The following is a 20920-nucleotide window of genomic DNA, read 5'->3' on the forward strand; positions in this document are numbered from 1 at the left end:
CCAATCCATTCTTGGAAGATTGAGACCTCCATCTTCAATTGCAGCATTCATCTTATTTCTGTTTAAACCAGGTCTTTTGCCTCCCCATAAAAAAAATTTACTGCTACGTTGAATTTTTTAAGTAACGGGGATGGGAGACTTATGGGTAGCAAGTGCAAAATATAGTTAATTTGTGGGATAATCATCATTTTCAGGACATTTATTCTACCCAGCAGAGATAGTCCTAATTTAGCCCAATTCTGTAAAGTGTTCTCAATTTTCATCAGGGTGGGAAGTAAATTTTCTGTCATAATATCTTTTAAACCTGGTGTGAGTTTTATCCCCAAGTACACCAAACCTGAAGGGAGCCAGTTAAACTGCAAATTCTGTCTAATACTTTTATAGCCTGAGAGAATAGAGAAAGTATCAATTAAAGACAAAATTTGAGGAACCGCTGTCTCTGGATTTGAAGTCACTAACAGAATATCATCTGCGTAAAGAAATAGTTTGTGCTCAAACTTTCCAGCTAAAATACCCTTAATAACTGGATTCTTCCTGATGGCTGTTGCTATGGGTTCCAGTGCCAGTGCAAAAAGCAGAGGGCTCAGGGGACAGCCCTGTCTTGTACCCCGGAATAAAGGGAAACAGGAGGATAAATTCCCATTCGTCAAAACCGAGGCCTTGGGATTACAGTATAGGAGACTAACCAAATTTATAAAGGAGGGACCTAATCCAAACCTGTTTAGTGTTCTGAACAAGTAAGTCCACTCCACTCTATCAAAAGCTTTCTCTGCATCTAAAGAGAAAGCCACTATGGGTTCAGTGTAGTTCCTTGCCTGCCAGATTAGGTGTAGTAATCTGCGTACGTTATCTGCTGAAGACCTTCCTCTAATAAACCCTACCTGATCCAGATGAATCAGGTTGGGTAAATGTACCTCTAGCCTCCTGGCTAATACCTTGGCCAGTATTTTAGCATCTACATTTATAAGAGACACTGGGCGATAATTTCCACACTTTTGTGGGCTTTTACCTTTCTTATGTATCAAGGTTATTACTGTAGATTGCATGCTCTCTGGCATATTACCCCTCTTAATTGCATCTCGAAAAACTATCACTAGCCTTGGTGCTAGTAGGTCCACAAATTCTTTATAAAAATCTATTGGCAGCCCATCATTTCCAGAAGCTTTCCCAGGGCTCATCTTCTTTATAGCTTGCTGAACCTCTTCCAGTGTAATATCTCCCCCAATCTCCTTTTGATCTTCCTCAGATAGGGTAGGTAGATCCATTTGGGACAAGAACATATCTATATCCTTTTGCTCTATCTGTGAAGTGTACAATTTTTGATAGAATATCTTAAATACTTCATTAATTTCTCCTCTGCCTGTCACTATTGTCCCATTTTCATTCTCCACCGAGGTTATTAAAGTACAGTTATGTCGCTGTTTTACTCTTTGGGCTAAAAATCTCCCTGCAGCTTCTCCTTGTTCGTAATACTTCTGTCTACACTGGAATAACGAGAATTCAGCCTTTTTTTGCAGTATGGAGTTTAGTTCAAATTTCAATTTATTCAACTGGGTAAAGATTGTTGGGTCTAGTTGGGATGCATACACTTTTTCCATATCCTTAATTTCTTTTTCCAATTCAAGTAATCGGACAGTGGCTTGTTTTTTCAAATAAGAACTATGTTGTATTAAGCGGCCCCTCAAACAGGCCTTAAATGCATCCCATTCTAGTCCACTATTGGAAGCTGAGCCTTCGTTAAATTCCCAGTACTCAAGGATTTCCTTCTTGATAAAGTTGCACGATTCTTCACTTTTGAGCAAAGAGGTATTAAGTCTCCACCAACCTCGGGGGGTTTCGTTTTCCGTTTTAAAACCCAACACCACCTCAACTGGTGCATGGTCTGAAAGTACAATATTTCCAATTGAAGTAGAGACAACTGCACTAACTGTTTTGATAATAGGAAATAGTCTATTCTAGAATATGAAGAGTGTGGATTTGAATAAAAAGTATATTCCCTTTCACGGGGGTGTAGAGTTCTCCAAATTGTTGTGTGTTGGGGGGTGTGGCTGGATATTTTGGTGTTCTTTTCTTTTCTTTGCTCTCCAGGTGGCATGAGAGCTGATTTGTCTGTGGAGAAGGTGCTGGCTGAAGAATCCTTCACCCTCATCAACATCATGTGCAGCACCTGTGAATGGTGCTCACATGCAACCTTAAAGACTTTCAGCTGAAGCAGATAATTGGATGGCGTTCTGCATTTAAGTCATGTGTGATTCAAGCAGAACTGCCGGGAACTCGACCTTGTGATGTTCGTTTGTGAGACGCTGAGGACCGCGCCTGGGTTTGACACATCGAGCCCGTGAAGCAAGGAAGGGTGAGGGACACATGCTGTCAGCACACATCAAAGGTGATTAAGTGTTTGACTAATTAACTTGGTATTTTGTTACGCAGTATACTTGAATTGTGATGAGGATTGTGCAGCTTGCTTCTCACTGCTGTGGCATGCGGACAAGCGGTCCTCCACCTGTTGTGAGAAGCTGCTCATTTGCATAAAGCTTAAAGTTCAGACCTGCATGTGTTGCTGATAGTGTGTGTCTTTTGAAGGATATTAGTTGTAACTGCTGACTTACCTCACCTCTTCTATGCTTCGCAGGGGATCGGTTTGTCGTGTCCACCTGGGGGGTGTTTGGCGGTGGTAGTGGGTCCAGGAGCACCGGGCTTCAATGCTTTTGGGCGCTGGAGAGCGTGCCAGCCTTCACTCCACCAGAGGGACGCTTTTTCAGTTCTTGCACTTTATTATGCACCAGTGGGTGTAATAAATATATTGTTTTTGGAACCGCTTTTCTGGTTATTTTTTAGCGCTGGGTTCTGTCTGACGCAGGTCCGCTCCTCAACCCGCGTCGACTCATAACAGTAGTTCCCGGCCATTCCATAATGGACCCAGCGGCAGAGGCAGTTCCTTTTGCCGAAAAAGTTCAAGAACACTTGGAGAAAATATGGGAGCAATTACAGCATCTCGTAAACCAAATTAAACAAACAGACGCCCGTGTTACGGAGTTTGCAGCGCAAGCCATTTCGCTTCCTGCTGCTCCAGCTGTGGCACCATCGATACTAGTGCAGATAACTCCGTCACCCAGAGATTCGGCGTCCGAACCGATTGTTTGTCGTCCGGAGCCATGTGCGGTGATGCAATGTTCTTTGGTTTCTGCTCAGTCAGGTTGGAGCGCCGCAGCTTTACGAGGAATGTTTGTAGATGGGTTAAATGAGTCATTAAAAGACGAGCCGGCAGTCCGTGACGAGCCAAACGATTTAGATGAGCTAATATTGTTGGTGATTCGTCTAGTTGATCGGATGAAGGAGCGTGGACGCGAGAGAGGGCGACCATCAGAGCGGGTTTTTTCGTCTAGGGGCTTTCCCCGACACAGATCTAGGCCGCCTCTTCTTCGCCCCACTGAGGCTCCTCCGACGGGACCTCTGGCTCCTCCTGTTGACGAGCCCATGCAGCTCGGACGAGCAGAGATTACAGTATTGCCCCGACATATAACCGTCAAGAAAAATAATGGTGACGTATCTCCAGGTGTTCTGGGACAGGCAAAATAACACATATAAAAAAATAAATAAATAAATAAAAATCTAGTACGGGTTAATGTTTTGTTTTCTTCAAATAGGGGTTATAGTTTGTTTGGGGAGTTAGAGGCGTGTCTGGTGGAGTGAATTGTTAGGCGGATAGAAGCCCGTCTGGGCTCACTTAATTGTTAATTTTTTATGTGTTTTTAGGTATTTTCTGTTTGGGTTGTTGGGTCGTTTTATTTTGTTGTTTTTTTATTTCCCTACATCCCTAACCCCAACCTCACTTGCCCCAAAACCGTTTGTCTTGTGGGTTGTGGGGTGGTGCAGGTTGGTCCCGCTGAGCGTTCTCAGAAGACCTCTGCACCTAGGGGGGGGGGGTGTTAGGGGCGTTTTTCTTGGTTTGGTTAGGGCCCGGTTCCACTCCAGCCTCGGTGAGCCTTTGTACCATTCGTCATTGGTGTTGCCGGGGTGTGGTGCAGCGGAAACATACCTCAGTCGGAGGGGTGGGCCGATCTGTTGCCGTTCGCCATTTCGGTAGTTCCACCCCTCCCGAGAGGCTGGGGTATGGTCGAGTTGGGGCACCGGACGTATTTCCTGTTCTCCGCTGCGCTTTGGGGTTGGGGCTGGGTTAGTTTTTCATGTTTCCTTCCCCGGCTTGCTGTTTTGAGCCGTTCGCCAAAACTGAGCCTCCGGGGGGCTCTGGGAGGGACCTGGGGTCTTTCGGGGTGCCGGGGAGGGTAACAGGGTTTGCGGTCATTTTATATCCCCCCGGGGTTGTTTTTGGTAGTCCTCCGGGGGTTGACTTTTGATTTTGTTCTGTTTCCTTCCGGGTTCCACCTCCAGGGTTGATGGGACGGTCCTCTGGGGTGGAATTGGCTTGGGGCCAACTAGCCAAGTGTGGCCGGGTCTGGGGTTCCGGGGTTGTGGGGAGGGTACCTCCTGGGGTTGATGGTACAGTCCTCTGGGGGGCGCCGTTTGCTCCATGTATACCTGGGGACCTTTGTGGGATTCTGATTCTGGCTGTTCCTCCTGGAACTGGCGGTAAAGGCCTTCTGGAGGGGGGGGTTGGGCTCTGCAAGTCGTTCTGGGGGGGTTGTTTGTTATTTTTCTTTTATGCATTTATGTTTGTATTGTGTTTGTGGGGCTGTGTTGGGTTTTTGCGTTTGGGAGTTTTTCTTTTCTTCCCGGGGTTTGATGGGACGGTCCCCTGGGGAGGTTTTGGGTGGGTTTTGTGTTTTTTTTTTCTGTGTGTTGGATTGTACTGGGGAATGTTTTGGGGCTTTTGTTGATGCCAGCCGGCCTTCCAGCTGCGGTGCCCTGTCCTGCTGTCTGTGGTGGACCTTAGGAGCGTGGTGCTGTCTGCTTCCTGACGAGGACCCCGGAGGGAGGTGCTGTTCTCGATCCTGGTCTGTTCGGTCGCCGGGAGGCTTCCCGTTAAAGGGGGGGGTACTGTTGTGTGTTGGGGGGTGTGGCTGGATATTTTAGTGTTCTTTTCTTTTCTTTGCTCTCCAGGTGGCATGAGAGCTGATTTGTCTGTGGAGAAGGTGCTGGCTGAAGAATCCTTCACCCTCATCAACATCATGTGCAGCACCTGTGAATGGTGCTCACATGCAACCTTAAAGACTTTCAGCTGAAGCAGATAATTGGATGGCGTTCTGCATTTAAGTCATGTGTGATTCAAGCAGAACTGCCGGGAACTCAACCTTGTGATGTTCGTTTGTGAGACGCTGAGGACCGCGCCTGGGTTTGACACATCGAGCCCGTGAAGCAAGGAAGGGTGAGGGACACATGCTGTCAGCACACATCAAAGGTGATTAAGTGTTTGACTAATTAACTTGGTATTTTGTTACGCAGTATACTTGAATTGTGATGAGGATTGTGCAGCTTGCTTCTCACTGCTGTGGCATGCGGACAAGCGGTCCTCCACCTGTTGTGAGAAGCTGCTCATTTGCGTAAAGCTTAAAGTTCAGACCTGCATGTGTTGCTGATAGTGTGTGTCTTTTGAAGGATATTAGTTATAACTGCTGACTTACCTCACCTCTTCTATGCTTCGCAGGGGATCGGTTTGTCGTGTCCACCTGGGGGGTGTTTGGCGGTGGTAGTGGGTCCAGGAGCGCCGGGCTTCGATGCTTTTGGGCGCTGGAGAGCGTGCCAGCCTTCACTCCACCAGAGGGACGCTTTTTCAGTTCTTGCACTTTATTATGCACCAGTGGGTGTAATAAATATATTGTTTTTGGAACCGCTTTTCTGGTTATTTTTTAGCGCTGGGTTCTGTCTGACGCAGGTCCGCTCCTCAACCCGCGTCGACACATAACACAAATATCGGTTAAGCCCAACTCGTCTTCCAGAACATCTATGGCTAGTTGTGATTTATGTACTAATCCCACCCTGGTAGCTTTTGATTTATCTAGGGCTTGGTTTCTTATCTGGTTAAAGTCCCCCCCAATAATTATGTAAGTATCCCCCAGTTGTTTAGCCACCTTACAAATATTAGCAAAAAAATCGGGAGAGTCTGTGTTTGGTGCGTATATATTAATAAAAGAGCATCTGCTACCAAACATATCTGCACTTACCGCTACCCACCTGCCCTCCCTGTCCGAGAGTTGTTTGTGAATAGTGATATTTACACCTTTACGTAATAGGATACAGACACCCCTTTGGCTAGATGAGTAGGCACTATAAAATACTTTGTTGACCCAATCCCTCTGCAGTTTTGTTGACTCCTCATTATCTAGATGAGTTTCTTGTAAAAAAAAAAAACAGACATCTACCTTTTTTTGTTTAAGGTACAGGAGAAGTTTCTTCCTTTTTATAGCAAGATTGGCCCCCTTAACATTCCAAGAAATAAATTTAAGTGTATGAACCATCCTAAAATAACCTCTCTATTATTTTACTCTCAGCCCTCATACTGAACTTTGAAAAACCAACCCATGAAGATGTAATCATGTGAAAGCAGCTTGATATCATTATGACTGTAATGTACACATAAAAGAAAAAGGCCAAAAACAGAGAGAGGGGAAAAAAAAAACAGGATTGCTCCTTTATCCCCAAAAACAAGACACAAAATAGTACGTCCGTGAAACACCTGAGGTCCCGACCCGGCCTCCGTAGAAAACACCCATCACTCCTTATGATTCAGTATATAAAGAACAAAAATAAATAAATAAAATAAAAAAATTCAACACCCGCAAGTCAGTATTTAGAGCATAAATTCAAATAGGAATCACTGGAATACCAGTGTTTGACACTTGCATTAACATGCTGAATGTCCATCATACATCTTTAGTGGCCTAAACAGTTCTTCAGCTGTTTACTGCATAAACATCCTCAATAATATTTCCAGTCCAGAAGAGGTAAAAGATAAGAAACGTAAAATACCTGTTGCGTGTGGAATATAATTTTAAACCGTGAGAAAAAGAAAACGCATGCAGTAATAAACCCAAAAATGTTTTGCTTTGCTCCAGCACTGAACCATATGAACCTGAGTATAATTGTGTTTAAAAATGAAATCGGAATGACTCACGTAACAGTTCGTTTAAGTGGAGCCGCACCATCCTGTCCGTCTCCGCGGTATTTTTATCAGGCTCTCTTAGAGATAAAGTCCATAACCTCTTCAGGAGAGGTGAAGGTGTGTCGGATGTTGTCCGCCACCACTCTCAGCATGGCCAGGTACAACATAGAGTAACGAAGCCCTTTCTCTTGAAGCTGTCTCTTCGCTCTGTCAAATTTTTTGCGCTTCTGTATGACACCTTGGGAGAGATCCTGAAAGAAAGAAATCCTCTTTCCTCGCCATTCCACTCGCTCCTTCTCCCGAGCTGCGCGCAGCACCGTCTCTCTGGCGCTGAACCTCAGGAAACGTACCAGAACATGCCGGGCCCGGTTGCCCCGCTGACCTGCTCTGTGGACGCGCTCAATTTCGAACTCCGGGCCCATTTCAATATCCAGAACTTCCGCCAGGAGCTTCTTCACAAACTTATGCACGTCTCGCTCTTTGGCGTCCTCCTCTATTCCAACTATACGGATATTATTGCGGCGGCCGGCGTCCTCGAGGTACACCTGGATGCCGACCGTGGCATCCAGGTTCTGACTCTGATCTTCCAGATCTGATATTCGAGTCTCAGCTTCAGTCATCCGAGCTCCCAGGTTATCCACCGCTGCCTGAACTGCATCCATACCGGACTTTAATCCGCTCATATCTGAAGCAATATTCTGTAGCAGCGTTTTAATGGTCGTTATCTCGGTTGCGGTGTCCGTCTGTAATGGTTTTGGAGTAGCCGCCATGTTGTCCTCCGTGCTTCCCTCATCTGTTGTGCGAGGCTCCTTAAACCGTACTGCGTAAGTTTTCTGGACTTGTTGCATACTAAAACAAAGTTGTACGTCCCCCGGCAATTATTTCAAGTGTTCAGATCCTATCTCTCGGAACTTTTAAGGGGGAGGAAGGAGAGCGGCTCCGCAGCACTTAAACTACGCGGCCATGTCGGACGCCCGCTCCACCGGAAGTGTTTTGTTTTCTTTTTAATAAATTCGCAAAAACCTCAAAAAATATTTCTCACTTTGTCATTATGAGGTATCGTGTGTAGACGTTTGAGGGGAAAATGAATTTCATCCATTTTGGAATAATTCTGTAACATAATAAAATGTGGAAAAAGTGAAGTGCTGTGACAACTTTCCGAATGCACTGTATGATGCAGATTAATACATTTTCTGATAGGTCTGTCTATAATTAAAAGTGATATTGTCAAAGATGTTTTAAAATGGGGTGCCGTCAGAAACAAAAGTGACTAAATCATTCTTAAAAACTGCACTATAATGTTCTTATAATGTACTAAATAACCCCATTCTAAACATCTTCAACAATATTACTTTTAATTATATCCAGAAATGTCATAAAATGCATTAATCTGTATAATAAGTAATGTTTCCAAGATGTTTTCGAGATGCCTCCGAGAGGTCTCTGGGATCCATCCCCACAGCAGCCGATCAGAGAAACAGCAGCCAGTGTCATCGAGCAGACACACACACAGTCCAAAATTCTTCACTTTTAGACATGTATATACACACTCAATTTGAGCAACAGAACTTCTGCAAATTTGTCTGAGGTGCGTGAATAATCTGAAGATAACAGGTGACGTTAGCGCACCACTGAACACTGAAGTTTTATCAGCTAATGTTAGCTTAGCCTTTAGCTGCAGTATGCTGAATCAATCACTCCGTTGAGCCGACTGTTTTTTTACAGTTGTAAATTATTTGATCGGTTTTTATTTTTGCAAAATAAATCTACACAATAGTTTTTTATTGTTAATGCTATGACTAGAAGAACAGTCGCAACGTTTAAATAATTTAGATTTGTTATTTTCATTTTTTAAACTATTGAGTAATCAGACCTTTAAAGAAAATAGCACAGCACTGTTTCATGCTTCTTTATATGTTGAAGTGAAGAAATTTATTCATTAAATAAATTAATAAATAAATTTCTTCACTTGTCCCACATCAGGAACATTTCAACATTTGCTGTGCAGAGAACCTTGCAAATACAGATGCACCTCAAAACTTCCAGGGATGAGCTGAACACCAAAATCTGAAGTCCAGAAGGAAGAAGAAAATATCTCTGCTTCTCAAAATGTGAGGAAAGTGTCTCCAAAAACTCCAAGAGGTGGCAACACCTGTTGCTACACTTCTAAATAAAATAAAGCCTCATTAAAGAGCAACTATGTTATTATTTGAAAAAGCAGTTCCCTTTTATATTTCAACATGAAATGAATGAATCATTAAACATGTCCATGAATTCACAGTTCAGTCAGACATTTGCACAAGTAGGAGAAGCCCTGCCCCCATTGTTTATAATTTAAAAGCATTCACAATCAGTAGACTAATCAAATGCATGACAATCATGAGCACATGACTACATGTGCTGACAAATAACCATCAAAAGTAAATTAAATGTGATTGTAGAGAAAATACATTCATCTTTAACAGACACACTGCAGTCATTGTTACATCATCTCCAGTTGTGTTCATAAAAAATATTTGTATTTATTTACTGTGCATTATTTCCTGGTTAAAATGCAGATATGGATGAATGAATCTACCAGAATTAAAAATGTACACATTACTTTTCATTAGGGATGTCCTGATCCGATCACATGATTGGAAATCGGGCCCGATCGCGTGGTTTCAGACTTGATCGAAATCGGACGTTGCATCCCGATCAGGAATCCGATATAGATTTTATCTTCATTATTTTGATCAGCGCTATTTCAGGCTCATTATTGCAGATTAATGGGCCTTTCACGCGTTGGAAGCATTAGAAGCGTGAGACACGTTGCGTTTTAGTGGCGTAAGAAGCGTCACTTTAGCTCGGCTTTTGACATGACGCTTTTGACGGGAGCGCGCATTGCCGCTTGTCGGCAGGCTGACGCGCTCAAAGTTCAACCCAATCTTTTTTTTTTTAACTGAACAAAAGAAAAAAACATAAGTTCAACCGGACAGAGATGGGGGGAGTCACGCGCGCAAAGTTTCTTTCGCAGAACTGCTGTTTGTGTGTTTACGTGCTCAGCCTGACGCCTCGATGGAATGACAAGAGGATGATGGATACTTTCCCTCCGAAACTCTTGCTCAGTCATCCTTCCGTGCGCAGCAGGACCCAGTGCTGACCAAGTCCTCAGGACAATGAGCTGTCATCTGATTAACAAAAAGAAGAAAACGAATTGTCCTGTGATCATTTGTCTGTGAAACGGAGCGAGAGATGGTGTGGGCACGAGCGACGTGCACACTCATCACATTTAGGAGTGCGTCTTAAAGAGCTTCCGTCTTCATTCACGTTCATTCACGCTGCTCTGAACTTGTTGAACACTGATAAAGCATCAGAGGGACACTGAGGACTGTCAGGATGCAAATGTAAGTTGTTGTTTTTTTTTCCTTTTACTTTTCAAGTTGGCTTTTGAACTTTTGACGCTCTGAGCTGTGACGTAGCTTCGCGCTGTCCAATACGAACGACGCGTCGGGCCAAAACACGGAAGACTAGTGGCAGAAACCACTAATCTGTACAAATGGTAAATGGACTGCATTTATAAAGAGCTTTTCCATCTGCATCAGACGCTCAAAGCACTTTACAATTATGCCTCATATTCACCCCGATGTCAGGGTGCTGCCATACAAGGCGCTCACTACACACCGGGAGCAATAGAGGATTAAAGACCTTGCCCAAGGGCCCTTAGTGATTTTCCAGTCAGGCGGGGATTTGAACCACAGATCAGTGCAGAAACCACGTGTCTGAAGAAAAATCCTTGGAAATGTTTTTTGTTGTTGTTGCTTGTTGCTTGTTACCTCAAAATGTCTGATTACTGTTTAAAAAATTTAGAACACTTGTAATTAAAATAGCTAAATTAATAAATGGTTCTTTAGAAACCTTTCATCTATAAATTAAAACCACCTGTTATTTCAGATTAGATAATTTCTTGTTTAACATAAGGAACCTTTGACATTTATTTTTAGACAAATAAAATAACATGGAAATTTGTAAATTTTTTGTCTGGTAGATTATTACTTGATTGTTCAAGCTACCTCAAGTAGAAGTGCACTGTTTAAGTGATAAATAATAAAATAAGGCGATTAAAATGAAATTATTATATAAGAGTATTTAGCATTTGTTCATTGTTCATTCATTTTTTTAAAGTATCGGATCGGGACTCGTTATTGGCAGATACTCAAAATCAGATGACTCGGAATCGGATCGGGGCCAAAAAAACCTGATCGGGACATCCCTACTAAATGCTATTTTATTTGTCGTAAAATAAATGTCCAATTTTTTTTTATCATGTTCATTAAGAAATCTTTTTTTTTTTTTTTTTTTTTTTTTTTTACTTCGACCTAAGTTTTCTAATTTAAGAAATGTTTTTTAAATGTAAAAAAATGTACAGTAATCAGAAATTAATCTTGAGCTAAAAAAAAAAACACTTGCAAGGATTTTCTTTAGAAAACTGCTGTGTAGCAGTTCTGATGTTCCTCTGACACTGTCATGGTCTGCCTCTGTCCTTGCCCTTTCTAACCTCTTGTGTGTAGTTTGTATATTTTCCCTCCAGGTGGCGCACTGCAGAGCCGAGGAACACCTGCAGCTCATATTCTCCTCATAGCTGACGCTCATGAGCTCCTGATCAGGAGCCGGCTACTTAAATCCTGGCTCTGAGCTCAATTTTTGGCAGAGTCTTGGTGACCCTGACCCACGACAGTCTTCCGTGACTCTCCGTGACTTTCCATGATACTCCGTGAGCCTTACATGAGAAATCATGACCCTGTCTACGCTGACGCTTCCATGCGCTCTGATGTCTGAGCTTCCCGCAGCTCACCTCAAGGTAACCTGGCCACCTCTAATTCCCGTATTAGAGCTCCTTGATCTTTTGGTGCTTCCAGACACTTTCCTGCGTGACTTCCATGCTGCATGCTCATAGCTCCCATGCCACCATCTGCACAATGTCACTTTGGAACTCATCTGCTCTCAGCTTCAGAGCATTCAGGTAAGTTCCTGCATGTCTGTGAGATCCTGTTCTCACATTGCTCCTATTTGTGACTGTGCATGACCAAGAACTGTTTCTAGGAACTAGTACCAAGAACTGTTTCTAAGAACTAATTCCAAGAACTGTTTTCCAAGAACTGTATTAGCTCTGATGCAGAACCACTAAGAACTTTCCAAGTCGTTTCTAAAGTCAAGTCTAGCTTAATTGGAAGTGTTCACAAGATGCACAGCAGCTGACCTTTGACCTCTGAGAACAATTCATGAGCTGTAAATATTCCTGCCTTAAGCCTACAGTGAACTGTTGTGTTGAGGGCTTCCAGTGTTACGAGTGCAATCACTCACCTTCTTTTCTACTATGTCCTCCTAGTTCCTCATCCTCAGGTCTCTGCATCCCACCTGGCCCCAGTTCCAGCTCCATATACTCCAGGACTCAAACTCATTCTCAGACTCCCAAGTCTGTCCCTGTGTGCACTGCGGCTCCTGAACTTCCACCACTATACTGAGCCGAGGCCCGACCTCGGCTCAGTCCGGCAATCTCAGTCAATCTCAGTCCGGCAATCTCAGTCCGGCAATCTGCCCGCGGCCGAGGTGGTTCCCAGTGCGTCGTCCGGCAGTCCGCCCGCAGCCGAGGTGGTTGCCAGTGCACCATCCGGCAGTCCGCCCGCGGCCGAGGTGGTTCCGAGTGCGCCGTCCGGCAGTCCGCCCGCGGCCGAGGTCGTTCCGAGTGCGCCGTCAAGCAGTCCAGCCGAGGTGGTTCCCAGTGCGCCATCCGGCAGCCCGCCCGCGGCCGAGGTGGTTCCCAGTGCGCCGTCCGGCAGCCCGCCCGCGGCCGAGGTGGTTCCCAGTGCGCCGTCCGGCAGCCCGCCCATGGCCGAGGTGGTTCCCAGTGCGCCGTCCGGCAGTCCGCCCATGGCCGAGGTGGTTCCGAGTGCGCCGTCCGGCAGTCCGGCTGAGGTGGTTCCCAGTGCGCCATCCAGCAGTCCGGCCGAGGTGGTTCCCAGTGTGCCGTCCGGCAGTCCGCCCACAGCCAAGGTGGTTCCCAGTGCGCCGTCCGGCAGTCCGACCATGGTGGTTCTCAGTGCGCCGTCCAGCAGTCCGCCCGCGGCCGAGGTGGTTCCCAGTGCGCCGTCCGGCAATCCGCCTGTGGCCGAGGTGGTTCCCAGTGCGCCGTCCGGCAATCCGCCTGTGGCTGAGGTGGTTCCCAGTGCGCCGTACGGCAGTCCGGCCGAGGTGGTTTCCAGTGTGGCATCCGGCAGTCCGCCTGCAGCTGAGGTGGTTCCCTGTGTGCCGTCCGGCAGGCCGTCCACGGCCGAGGTGGTTCCCAGTGCGCTGTCCGGCAGTCCACCCGCGGCTGAGGGGGCTTCGAGGGTGCAGTCCGGCAGTCCGCCCGCGGCCGAGGTGGGGGCTGACTTCGGGGCTCCTGCCTGCAACGCTCCGGTTGTCCTGATGAACTCTTGCCAGCAGCCTGGTCGCCCTCCTGATGCGGCAGTGGACTCCTGCCGACCGTGTGGCTGCCTGCCTGACCCTGCTTGTGACACTCGCCGGTCCTATGGTCACTCTTTGCCTCTTGCTCTGTCTCTTACCCGTCTGCACGGTCTGGCTCCAGCCCCTGCCTTCGTCTCCGGTTGGTCAGGGAACTGCAGGCCCTTGAGCCATTTTTTGAGTTCTGTGCCGTCCTTTGCATGTCCTGTTGGTATTCCAGGTTTGTTTGGTGGTGGTCCCTGCCTTCCTACCCCCTCCTCCCTCCCTGGTTTGTGTCATTTTGGGGGTCTTGGGGTTTTGTTTGTTTCCAGTTTTTCTTTTTGTGTCTGTTTTTTGTTCCCCCTGTCTTTGTTGGTCCCAGTTTTTGTTGTGGGGGGTTCTTTGTGGGCCGTCGGAGCTGTCCCTTGGGGTGGGGGTGCTGTTGGGATTTGCTCCCCGTTTGTGCACATTTAAGATTATTTTGGAGTTTATGTATTGGTGTTTTCTGTATAAGTTACTTATTCATGTTGTTTCTTGTGGGTGGTCTGGGCCCGCTTGTCCCACCCCTTGATCCTCACCCGTTAGTCTGGTTCGCTTTAACTCTTAGTATTGGTCATTTTTAGTTCTTAAAGTTTTTGTTCTTTTTCACATTATTTATGTTTAGTCCTTTACCCTCACACTTTATTTGCTCCTGAGTTATTTCTTTCTTTGGGAGTTTATGATTTCACTTAATATTATGTATTATGTCAGTTTCTCCTTTTTTGCACTTTATTAACACCTGAGTTCTATGTTGTGTTTTTGAGTTTTCCTTCATTTTTTTGATGGTTGTTTATTTTATGTCACTCACCCCTCGTAATCAGTTGCGCTGTTTGGCACCGTCTAGTCTGCGTTACATTCACTCACCTCGTGTTTGTTAATTTCCATGTGTTCTTGCTGATTCTCCTCACCTGTAATAATTTAGGTCATTTGGTATTTAAGTTGTCACCTGTCAGTCTGTCAGTCTTTGGTTGCGGGTTCATTCTTCGTTGTTGGCTCTCCACGCACTCCGTGAGTACATGTTTTTCCTCCGCGCTTCATCCTCCGTCTCCTGCTCTTTTATTGCTTAGTAGTCCCACGCCTTGCTGTTTTTTCATTATTTGTTGCAGCCTCCTGGAATTAACGTTTGTATTTTGTTTTTGTATGTTATGAATTGTTTGCTTTTGGCTCGGCCAATAAATCGATCTGGGTTTTGACTGAACACGCTCTCGTGGTTTATGTCTGCAACTCTGGGTTCGTTATTAGAACAAAACCGTAACAAATTGTGACCTTCTCTGTCCTCTAGAATTGGCTGCATGGCAAAGATTGTCTATATCAGTGATTGAAAATAGAGGTGACACACTGTAGTCACACAAAGTGGTAGAATTACATTTCTGTGACATTCCATCGCTGATCAATTAATAGAAATATGACAAAATACAGAGTTGGACTTATCCGTGCATCCATCAACCCCAAAGAGTTAAACAAACCCAGGCAATGTCTGTGCACTATGTTGAATTTACACCATAGTGTGATTCAGTGTCCTTTTGTTGCCACAAAAAAATATTTCTGGGTGCTTTCATTTTTAAAGAATGAAGAACTACCAATACCAGTTGAGTTGTTGCAAAGAGTGCTGGTGTCATAATGGTCTCACCGTTGACTAGTCCGGTTTCACCCCCTACACTATGGCTTATTGAAAGGACTACATATGTAGTAAATCAGAACAAAGAATGGGAGGCTCACCTGAATGACATGCTTCAGCTTGTCTATGATCTGACTGATCACAGGGTCAACCATCTTCACTTTGACTTCTGGGTTGGCAGTCTGAGCCTTGACCCCATTTCCCACCACACGAAGAGTGTAGCTGTAAACAGTACAAAATTCACATATGGCGCATTACTGAGTTGGAAAACAGACGTAGCCGTCTAGATGCCAGAATACTTCAAAAGAAATCAACCTTTCAAAGGAAAAAGATCCCTTTCATGACTCGGCCTGCAGGAATTCTGTGTTTACACAAAGTGTTCTTATTGTGAGGCTTTCGAACTGAATTTTGCCAACAGAACACACTATCACATAATGTAGTTCACAGCTTCATTTCTGCAGGGGGTGGGTCCACTTTTTTGTGTGGCAGCACTTGTTCCTCTTTACAGAGGTGACTCTTTTAGAGCCGTTCACATCAAAGATATGCTCATTTCAGTCATATTTCTGGCTTTTATATATATATATACACACACACACTCATCCTTACAGTCATCAGTCCTTCCTGAAGGAATAAAATGCAGGCTGACTCACTTCACGTTCGTTTAGTTAATTATTTATTGCAACTTTCTGCTCCTCAGCACAGCTCATCATTCATTATCACTTCGTTAAGATCATCGTTTATTATCACTTCTTGCTCTCACTCACTGTTTTGTCCTACTTCTACACTTAAGCATGTTGGTGAAGGAATGATTCATTTCAGTTAGTGCACTGGTTGAAAGCACTATATGAATAAATAGCTAGGCAACATGTAGAAATCTTTTACAAAATCATTTTATTCACATACAGGATTAGTTCTTCGAGATTTATTTCAACGCTAAGAACACATTACTACTCATTTTTGTTACTTTTTCTGATAGCTGAGTAGTACATTACTAACATGCCATACAACTAGTAAACTATGTGCACAACTGAAAGCAATACAACTTTGTCATATATGACAAAAAACTAATGTTACATTTTGAAATACTTTCTGTGTTACAACTTTTTGTTTATGTCTTGAATTACAGGGTGATCCCCCCCCCCCCCCCCAAAAAAAAACCAGAGTCCATGAAAATTGTAATAAATCCTACTTACATTTCAGTCTGTATATGACTACTTTTGTACCTTTGTTTTTTTGTTTTTTTTTTAAGTCACCCTGTATGTCACTGAATTGGTGTTGTATTATTGAATGCTGTTTGTTACATATTCTGTTATTGATTAAGCATGGGTTAACTTTGATGAACAAGATAAATGCAAAAAAAAAACCTTTGTTTTATATTACATACCACAGTCCTTTCTGACAACTCCTGGACAGGTCTGGGATTGTTGGAAAGAATAACCTTATCACATGCATGATAAACATAAGAAGCAGGTGTGCTTGAAGTCACATGTACACAAGCTTGAAATGAGCTTGTTTGTTAGGTTCTTTCATTTTCAAAGCTGAGGTGTTGTGGCCACTAAGGCCACCACTGCTTACCTCACAATATAAAAAGCAAAAATTAAATATTTCCAACTCCACTATTTCATCCTCCCCATAATAGACTGATATCGAGTCTAGGTGACTTACAAAGGACACCTTCTCAGGAAGACGGTTTGCTTCAGGTGACCGCCAAAGTTGGCAGCAGTCATTATTTAAACATGGCTGCCAGTGTCCTGTCTGGCACTGAACTATGGTGCCTAACACAAGCTTGTCATGATCAACATAGAAAATCATGTTGCTCTGGGTATAAATTTAGCACCATTTCAAATTTTCTTCATAATATACTGTTGTGTTACAATGGTAATCAATACATACTGCTCACAATAATCGTAAATACTAAAGGATTATTAACTGAGTGCGAGGACTGGGAAAATATCAGACCGAAGTGTAAGTACGGACCCGCGTCAGCCAATCAGAGCGCATGTAGCATGGCAGCCATATAATAAATAGTTTTATTTTGCAATGGCAAATACCTAGTTTTATGTTTTGCAATTGTATATACACCTCAGACTGTGCACCTTATCCCCCTTTCCTGTATCATTTGTTTTATATGTTTGTGCTATGAAGGAGTTGCTTTTAATCTCATTGGGCCTCATGTATCAACGTTGCGCACTTGTGGCGTAAATTTACGGTGTAAATTTGAAGTACACCAAAGTTGCCGTGACACGTATCAAGCAGTGCGCACCTGCCCATTTCCGGCGTACGCCTGACGTGACCTTGATAAATGCGGCGGGTGAAAACAATCGTAATTATAATAAACACGCCCATAAATATTCAGACTCCGCTTGAGACACACCCTCATTTTACGACATGGAAGCCAGGTAGATGGCAAAGAAAAAGAACTCCACCAATCACGACGCATGCCAATAGAGCGTCAAAAGCAGCCGTAGTATAATCAAAAAAGTGTTACAGTGTTCCCTCGTATATCGCGGGAGTTACGTTCTAAAAATAGCACGTAATACACGAAACCGCGACAGTCAGCGTTATTTTTTACAATTATTATAGGCGTTTCAAAGCTGTAAAACCCTGTAAAACCACTTTATACACTTTCTCAATCAGGCATGAACATTTTCTCACTTTTCTCTCATGTGTAAACACTCTCAAACTTCAAACCTTAGTAGAAAAATAAGTCCAAACTGTTTTCAGGCCCAAACATTTGTTTGAGAAATAAAAATAGAACATTTTCCTATAAATAATTATGATGGCTTTTAGCACTAACAAATTTAATTTTAACAATCAACGTACGAGGATGGACACATAAGAAATTATTAATAGTGACTGACCAGTATTTCACAGATCACGCCTCTGCGTCCTGACGCCCCGCCTTTTTCCACTCACACCTCGCTGCAGGTGTCTGTTTCCGAGTGACAAACATAGTTATGAGTAGTTGGCCCTCTTTTTTCTTCTGGGCGAGAAGATTCTTATAAACAGACACGCAGACCACAATGCACTGTAAAAAAAGCATGCAAAATTGGACTAAAAACTCCGCGAAACAGCGAGGCCGCGACAGATGAACCGCGTTATAGCGAGGGACCACTGTATTCTCTTTTCACATGTCAATAATGCTTGACATGTGGATATTTCCTCGCTCAATTAATAAGACATGCCTAATTTTTCAGATTTCTTTACTTTTAAAATGTATTTCTTTATTTATTTTATCGTAACAAATGAATGGAGAAAACAAAACCTGATTGCAGCACGGGCGAAGGGAATGACAACACTACAGTTGTAATTATCAATTTCATTGTCTAAAACGATCACACCACATAAAGTTAAGCTCAGCGCTGCTCTGGCTCCAGGCTCGACGTCTGGAGAAAAAGGCGAGCAGCGCTTTCTTTGCGGGCAGCGCTGTGGCCACGGATCGTGTTCGATAGACCAGCAATCCCGCAAAAGCGGGATTTCTATTGATTATTATGTAGTATAATCAGGAAAGTGTTATTTATGTAACATATGCATTGATTTGTATAATGGCACTGTTTATCATGTTGATAATTTTCATTTTTATGTGGATTCCAGAGCTGGTTCATTTTGGTGTATACGAGGTCTATATTAGAAAAGTATCCGACCTTATTATTTTTTTAAAAAACCATATGGATTTGAAGCAAGTGTGATTGCGTCAGACAAGGTTGAACCCTCGTGCACATGCATGAGTTTTTTCATGCCTGTTGGTTGCGTCATTCGCCTGTGAGCAGGCTTTGAGTGAGGAGTGGTCCACCCCTCTTGTCTATTTTTTATTGCGAATAAATGTCTGAATGATTTGGAGCTTTGCTGCATCAATTTTTTTCCAGAAACTGTGAGAGACCTCCAGGTCGACACCGTTCGAAAAATTAATATGGCTTTCAGGGATGATTTTATGGGGATTAAACAGATTACGGAGTGTTACTGCCACTTTAAGGACTGCCCATGACTCCTGAGAGTGTGGCGCGCTCTCAGCCCCAATCGACAGGCTGACACCCCACTGAAACAACCAGATCATTTCCAACGTGAAGGCTTTGTTGATCCGGGACCTCGTCTGACTTTCACAAAAAGGCAGAAGATGTGATTGTGCATGAGCTGGACATGCCAGAACATGTCCTGTAAGCTTCATCACAGCGTTTCTTTGTGCCATGCAGCTCCGCCGTGACGCGCAGTGGAGCCGCTTCTCTTTCCATGACAAAAACTCCTGTAACAGTGAAATGTGCCGTTCATTTTTAAACTGAACGCTGTCTTGATACGGTATGTCATCTGACTAGCACAGGAATTGTGAAAAGACGTGGACTTCAGCACTTTTCCGGCACATTAAGACAGACGTGTGGAGCCACTCGGCGCAAAGAAATGCCGTGATGAAGCTTACAGGACATGTTGGGGCATGTCCAGCTCATGCTCAATCACAATCGGATATTCACACGACTGGAAAGCAACCGGAATCCATCTGAAATCCCCCTGAAAGCCGTCCTGTGAGACCAACACCGAGGTGGTTTTGTCCTGCGTAATGAACAGCTCCGTGGCGCATCCCTCCGCTTTTCTTTCCATGAAAAAAACTCCTGTAACATTGGAATGTGCCGAAAAAGTGCTAATGTCCACATCTTCTGCCTTTTTGTTAAAGTCAGACAAGGTCCCGGATCAACAAAGCCTTCATGTTGGAAATGATCTGGTTGTTCCAGCGGGGTGTGAGCCTGTCGATGAGGGCTGGGAGCGCGCCACGCTCTCTGGAGTTGTGGGCAGTCCTTAAAGCGGCAGTAACACTCCGTAATCTGTTTAATCCCCATAAAATCATCCCTGAAAGCCATATTAATTTTTCCAATGGTGTCCACCTGGAGGTCTCTCACAGTTTCTGGAAACAAATTGATGCAGCAAAGCTCCAAATCGTTCAGACATTTATTCGCAATAAAAATCCGCAGAGAGGGGTGGACCACACCTCACTCAAAGCCTGCTCACAGGCGAATGACGCAACCGACAGGCATGAAAAAACTCACGCATGCGCACGAGGGTTCAAGCTTGTCTGACGCAATCACACGTGATTCAAATCCATATGGTTTTTAAAAAAAATAATAAGGTCGGATACTTTTCTAATAGACCTCGTAATTTACGCCACCTCTCGACCTGGTGTATATTTTCAGTGCAGCATACGCCAATGACCACATTGATAAATGCCAAGTAGCGCAGCCATTTTGGCGTACACCCCATATACGCTCAAATATTGCCGTACGCACGTTGATACATGGGGCCCATTGTACATGTGTATAATGACAGTAAAGGCATTCTATTCTATCCTATTCTAATCTAAAAGTGACCTTTCTGACAAAGTCGTCAACTGCCTGTACTAGTTCACACATTGTGATAAAAACAAGAAATAAGTGAGAGTTGGTGTGTCACAACCCATGTGGAAAAGAAATAGAAAAACTTACAAGAAGTTACATCAATTCCTGTAATAAATCTTTATGTTTGACATGGGTTGTGCTTATAAGTCTCAGTTTGATATTACACATATCTACTAAGGATTCTGTATGTGGAATTACTGTCATATACTGTTCTTTTAAGTTCCCAGTATATATAAGTTGCATATGGTACAAATTTACTAAGGATCTTCCTGCTGATCAATGGGTGAGCCTTTGCCATTCTGGTTATTCTTCTATCCATTTTGATGGTTGTTTTCCGTTTTCTTCCACGCGTCTGTTTTTTGT

At 44.0% G+C, this 20920-nt stretch overlaps 1 protein-coding gene across 1 annotated transcript in view; it reads right to left on the reverse strand.

The window, feature by feature from the left end:
* Positions 1 to 20920, reverse strand: part of gpc5a (glypican 5a) — a 752664-nt gene that overhangs the window by 436346 nt on the left and 295398 nt on the right. The window contains 1 exon segment of the mRNA XM_034192522.1: positions 15281 to 15401. Coding sequence (XP_034048413.1) covers positions 15281 to 15401 — 121 coding nt within the window.

The sequence above is a fragment of the Thalassophryne amazonica genome, chromosome 2 (assembly GCF_902500255.1).
Source record: "Thalassophryne amazonica chromosome 2, fThaAma1.1, whole genome shotgun sequence".
Taxonomy (NCBI): domain Eukaryota; kingdom Metazoa; phylum Chordata; class Actinopteri; order Batrachoidiformes; family Batrachoididae; genus Thalassophryne; species Thalassophryne amazonica.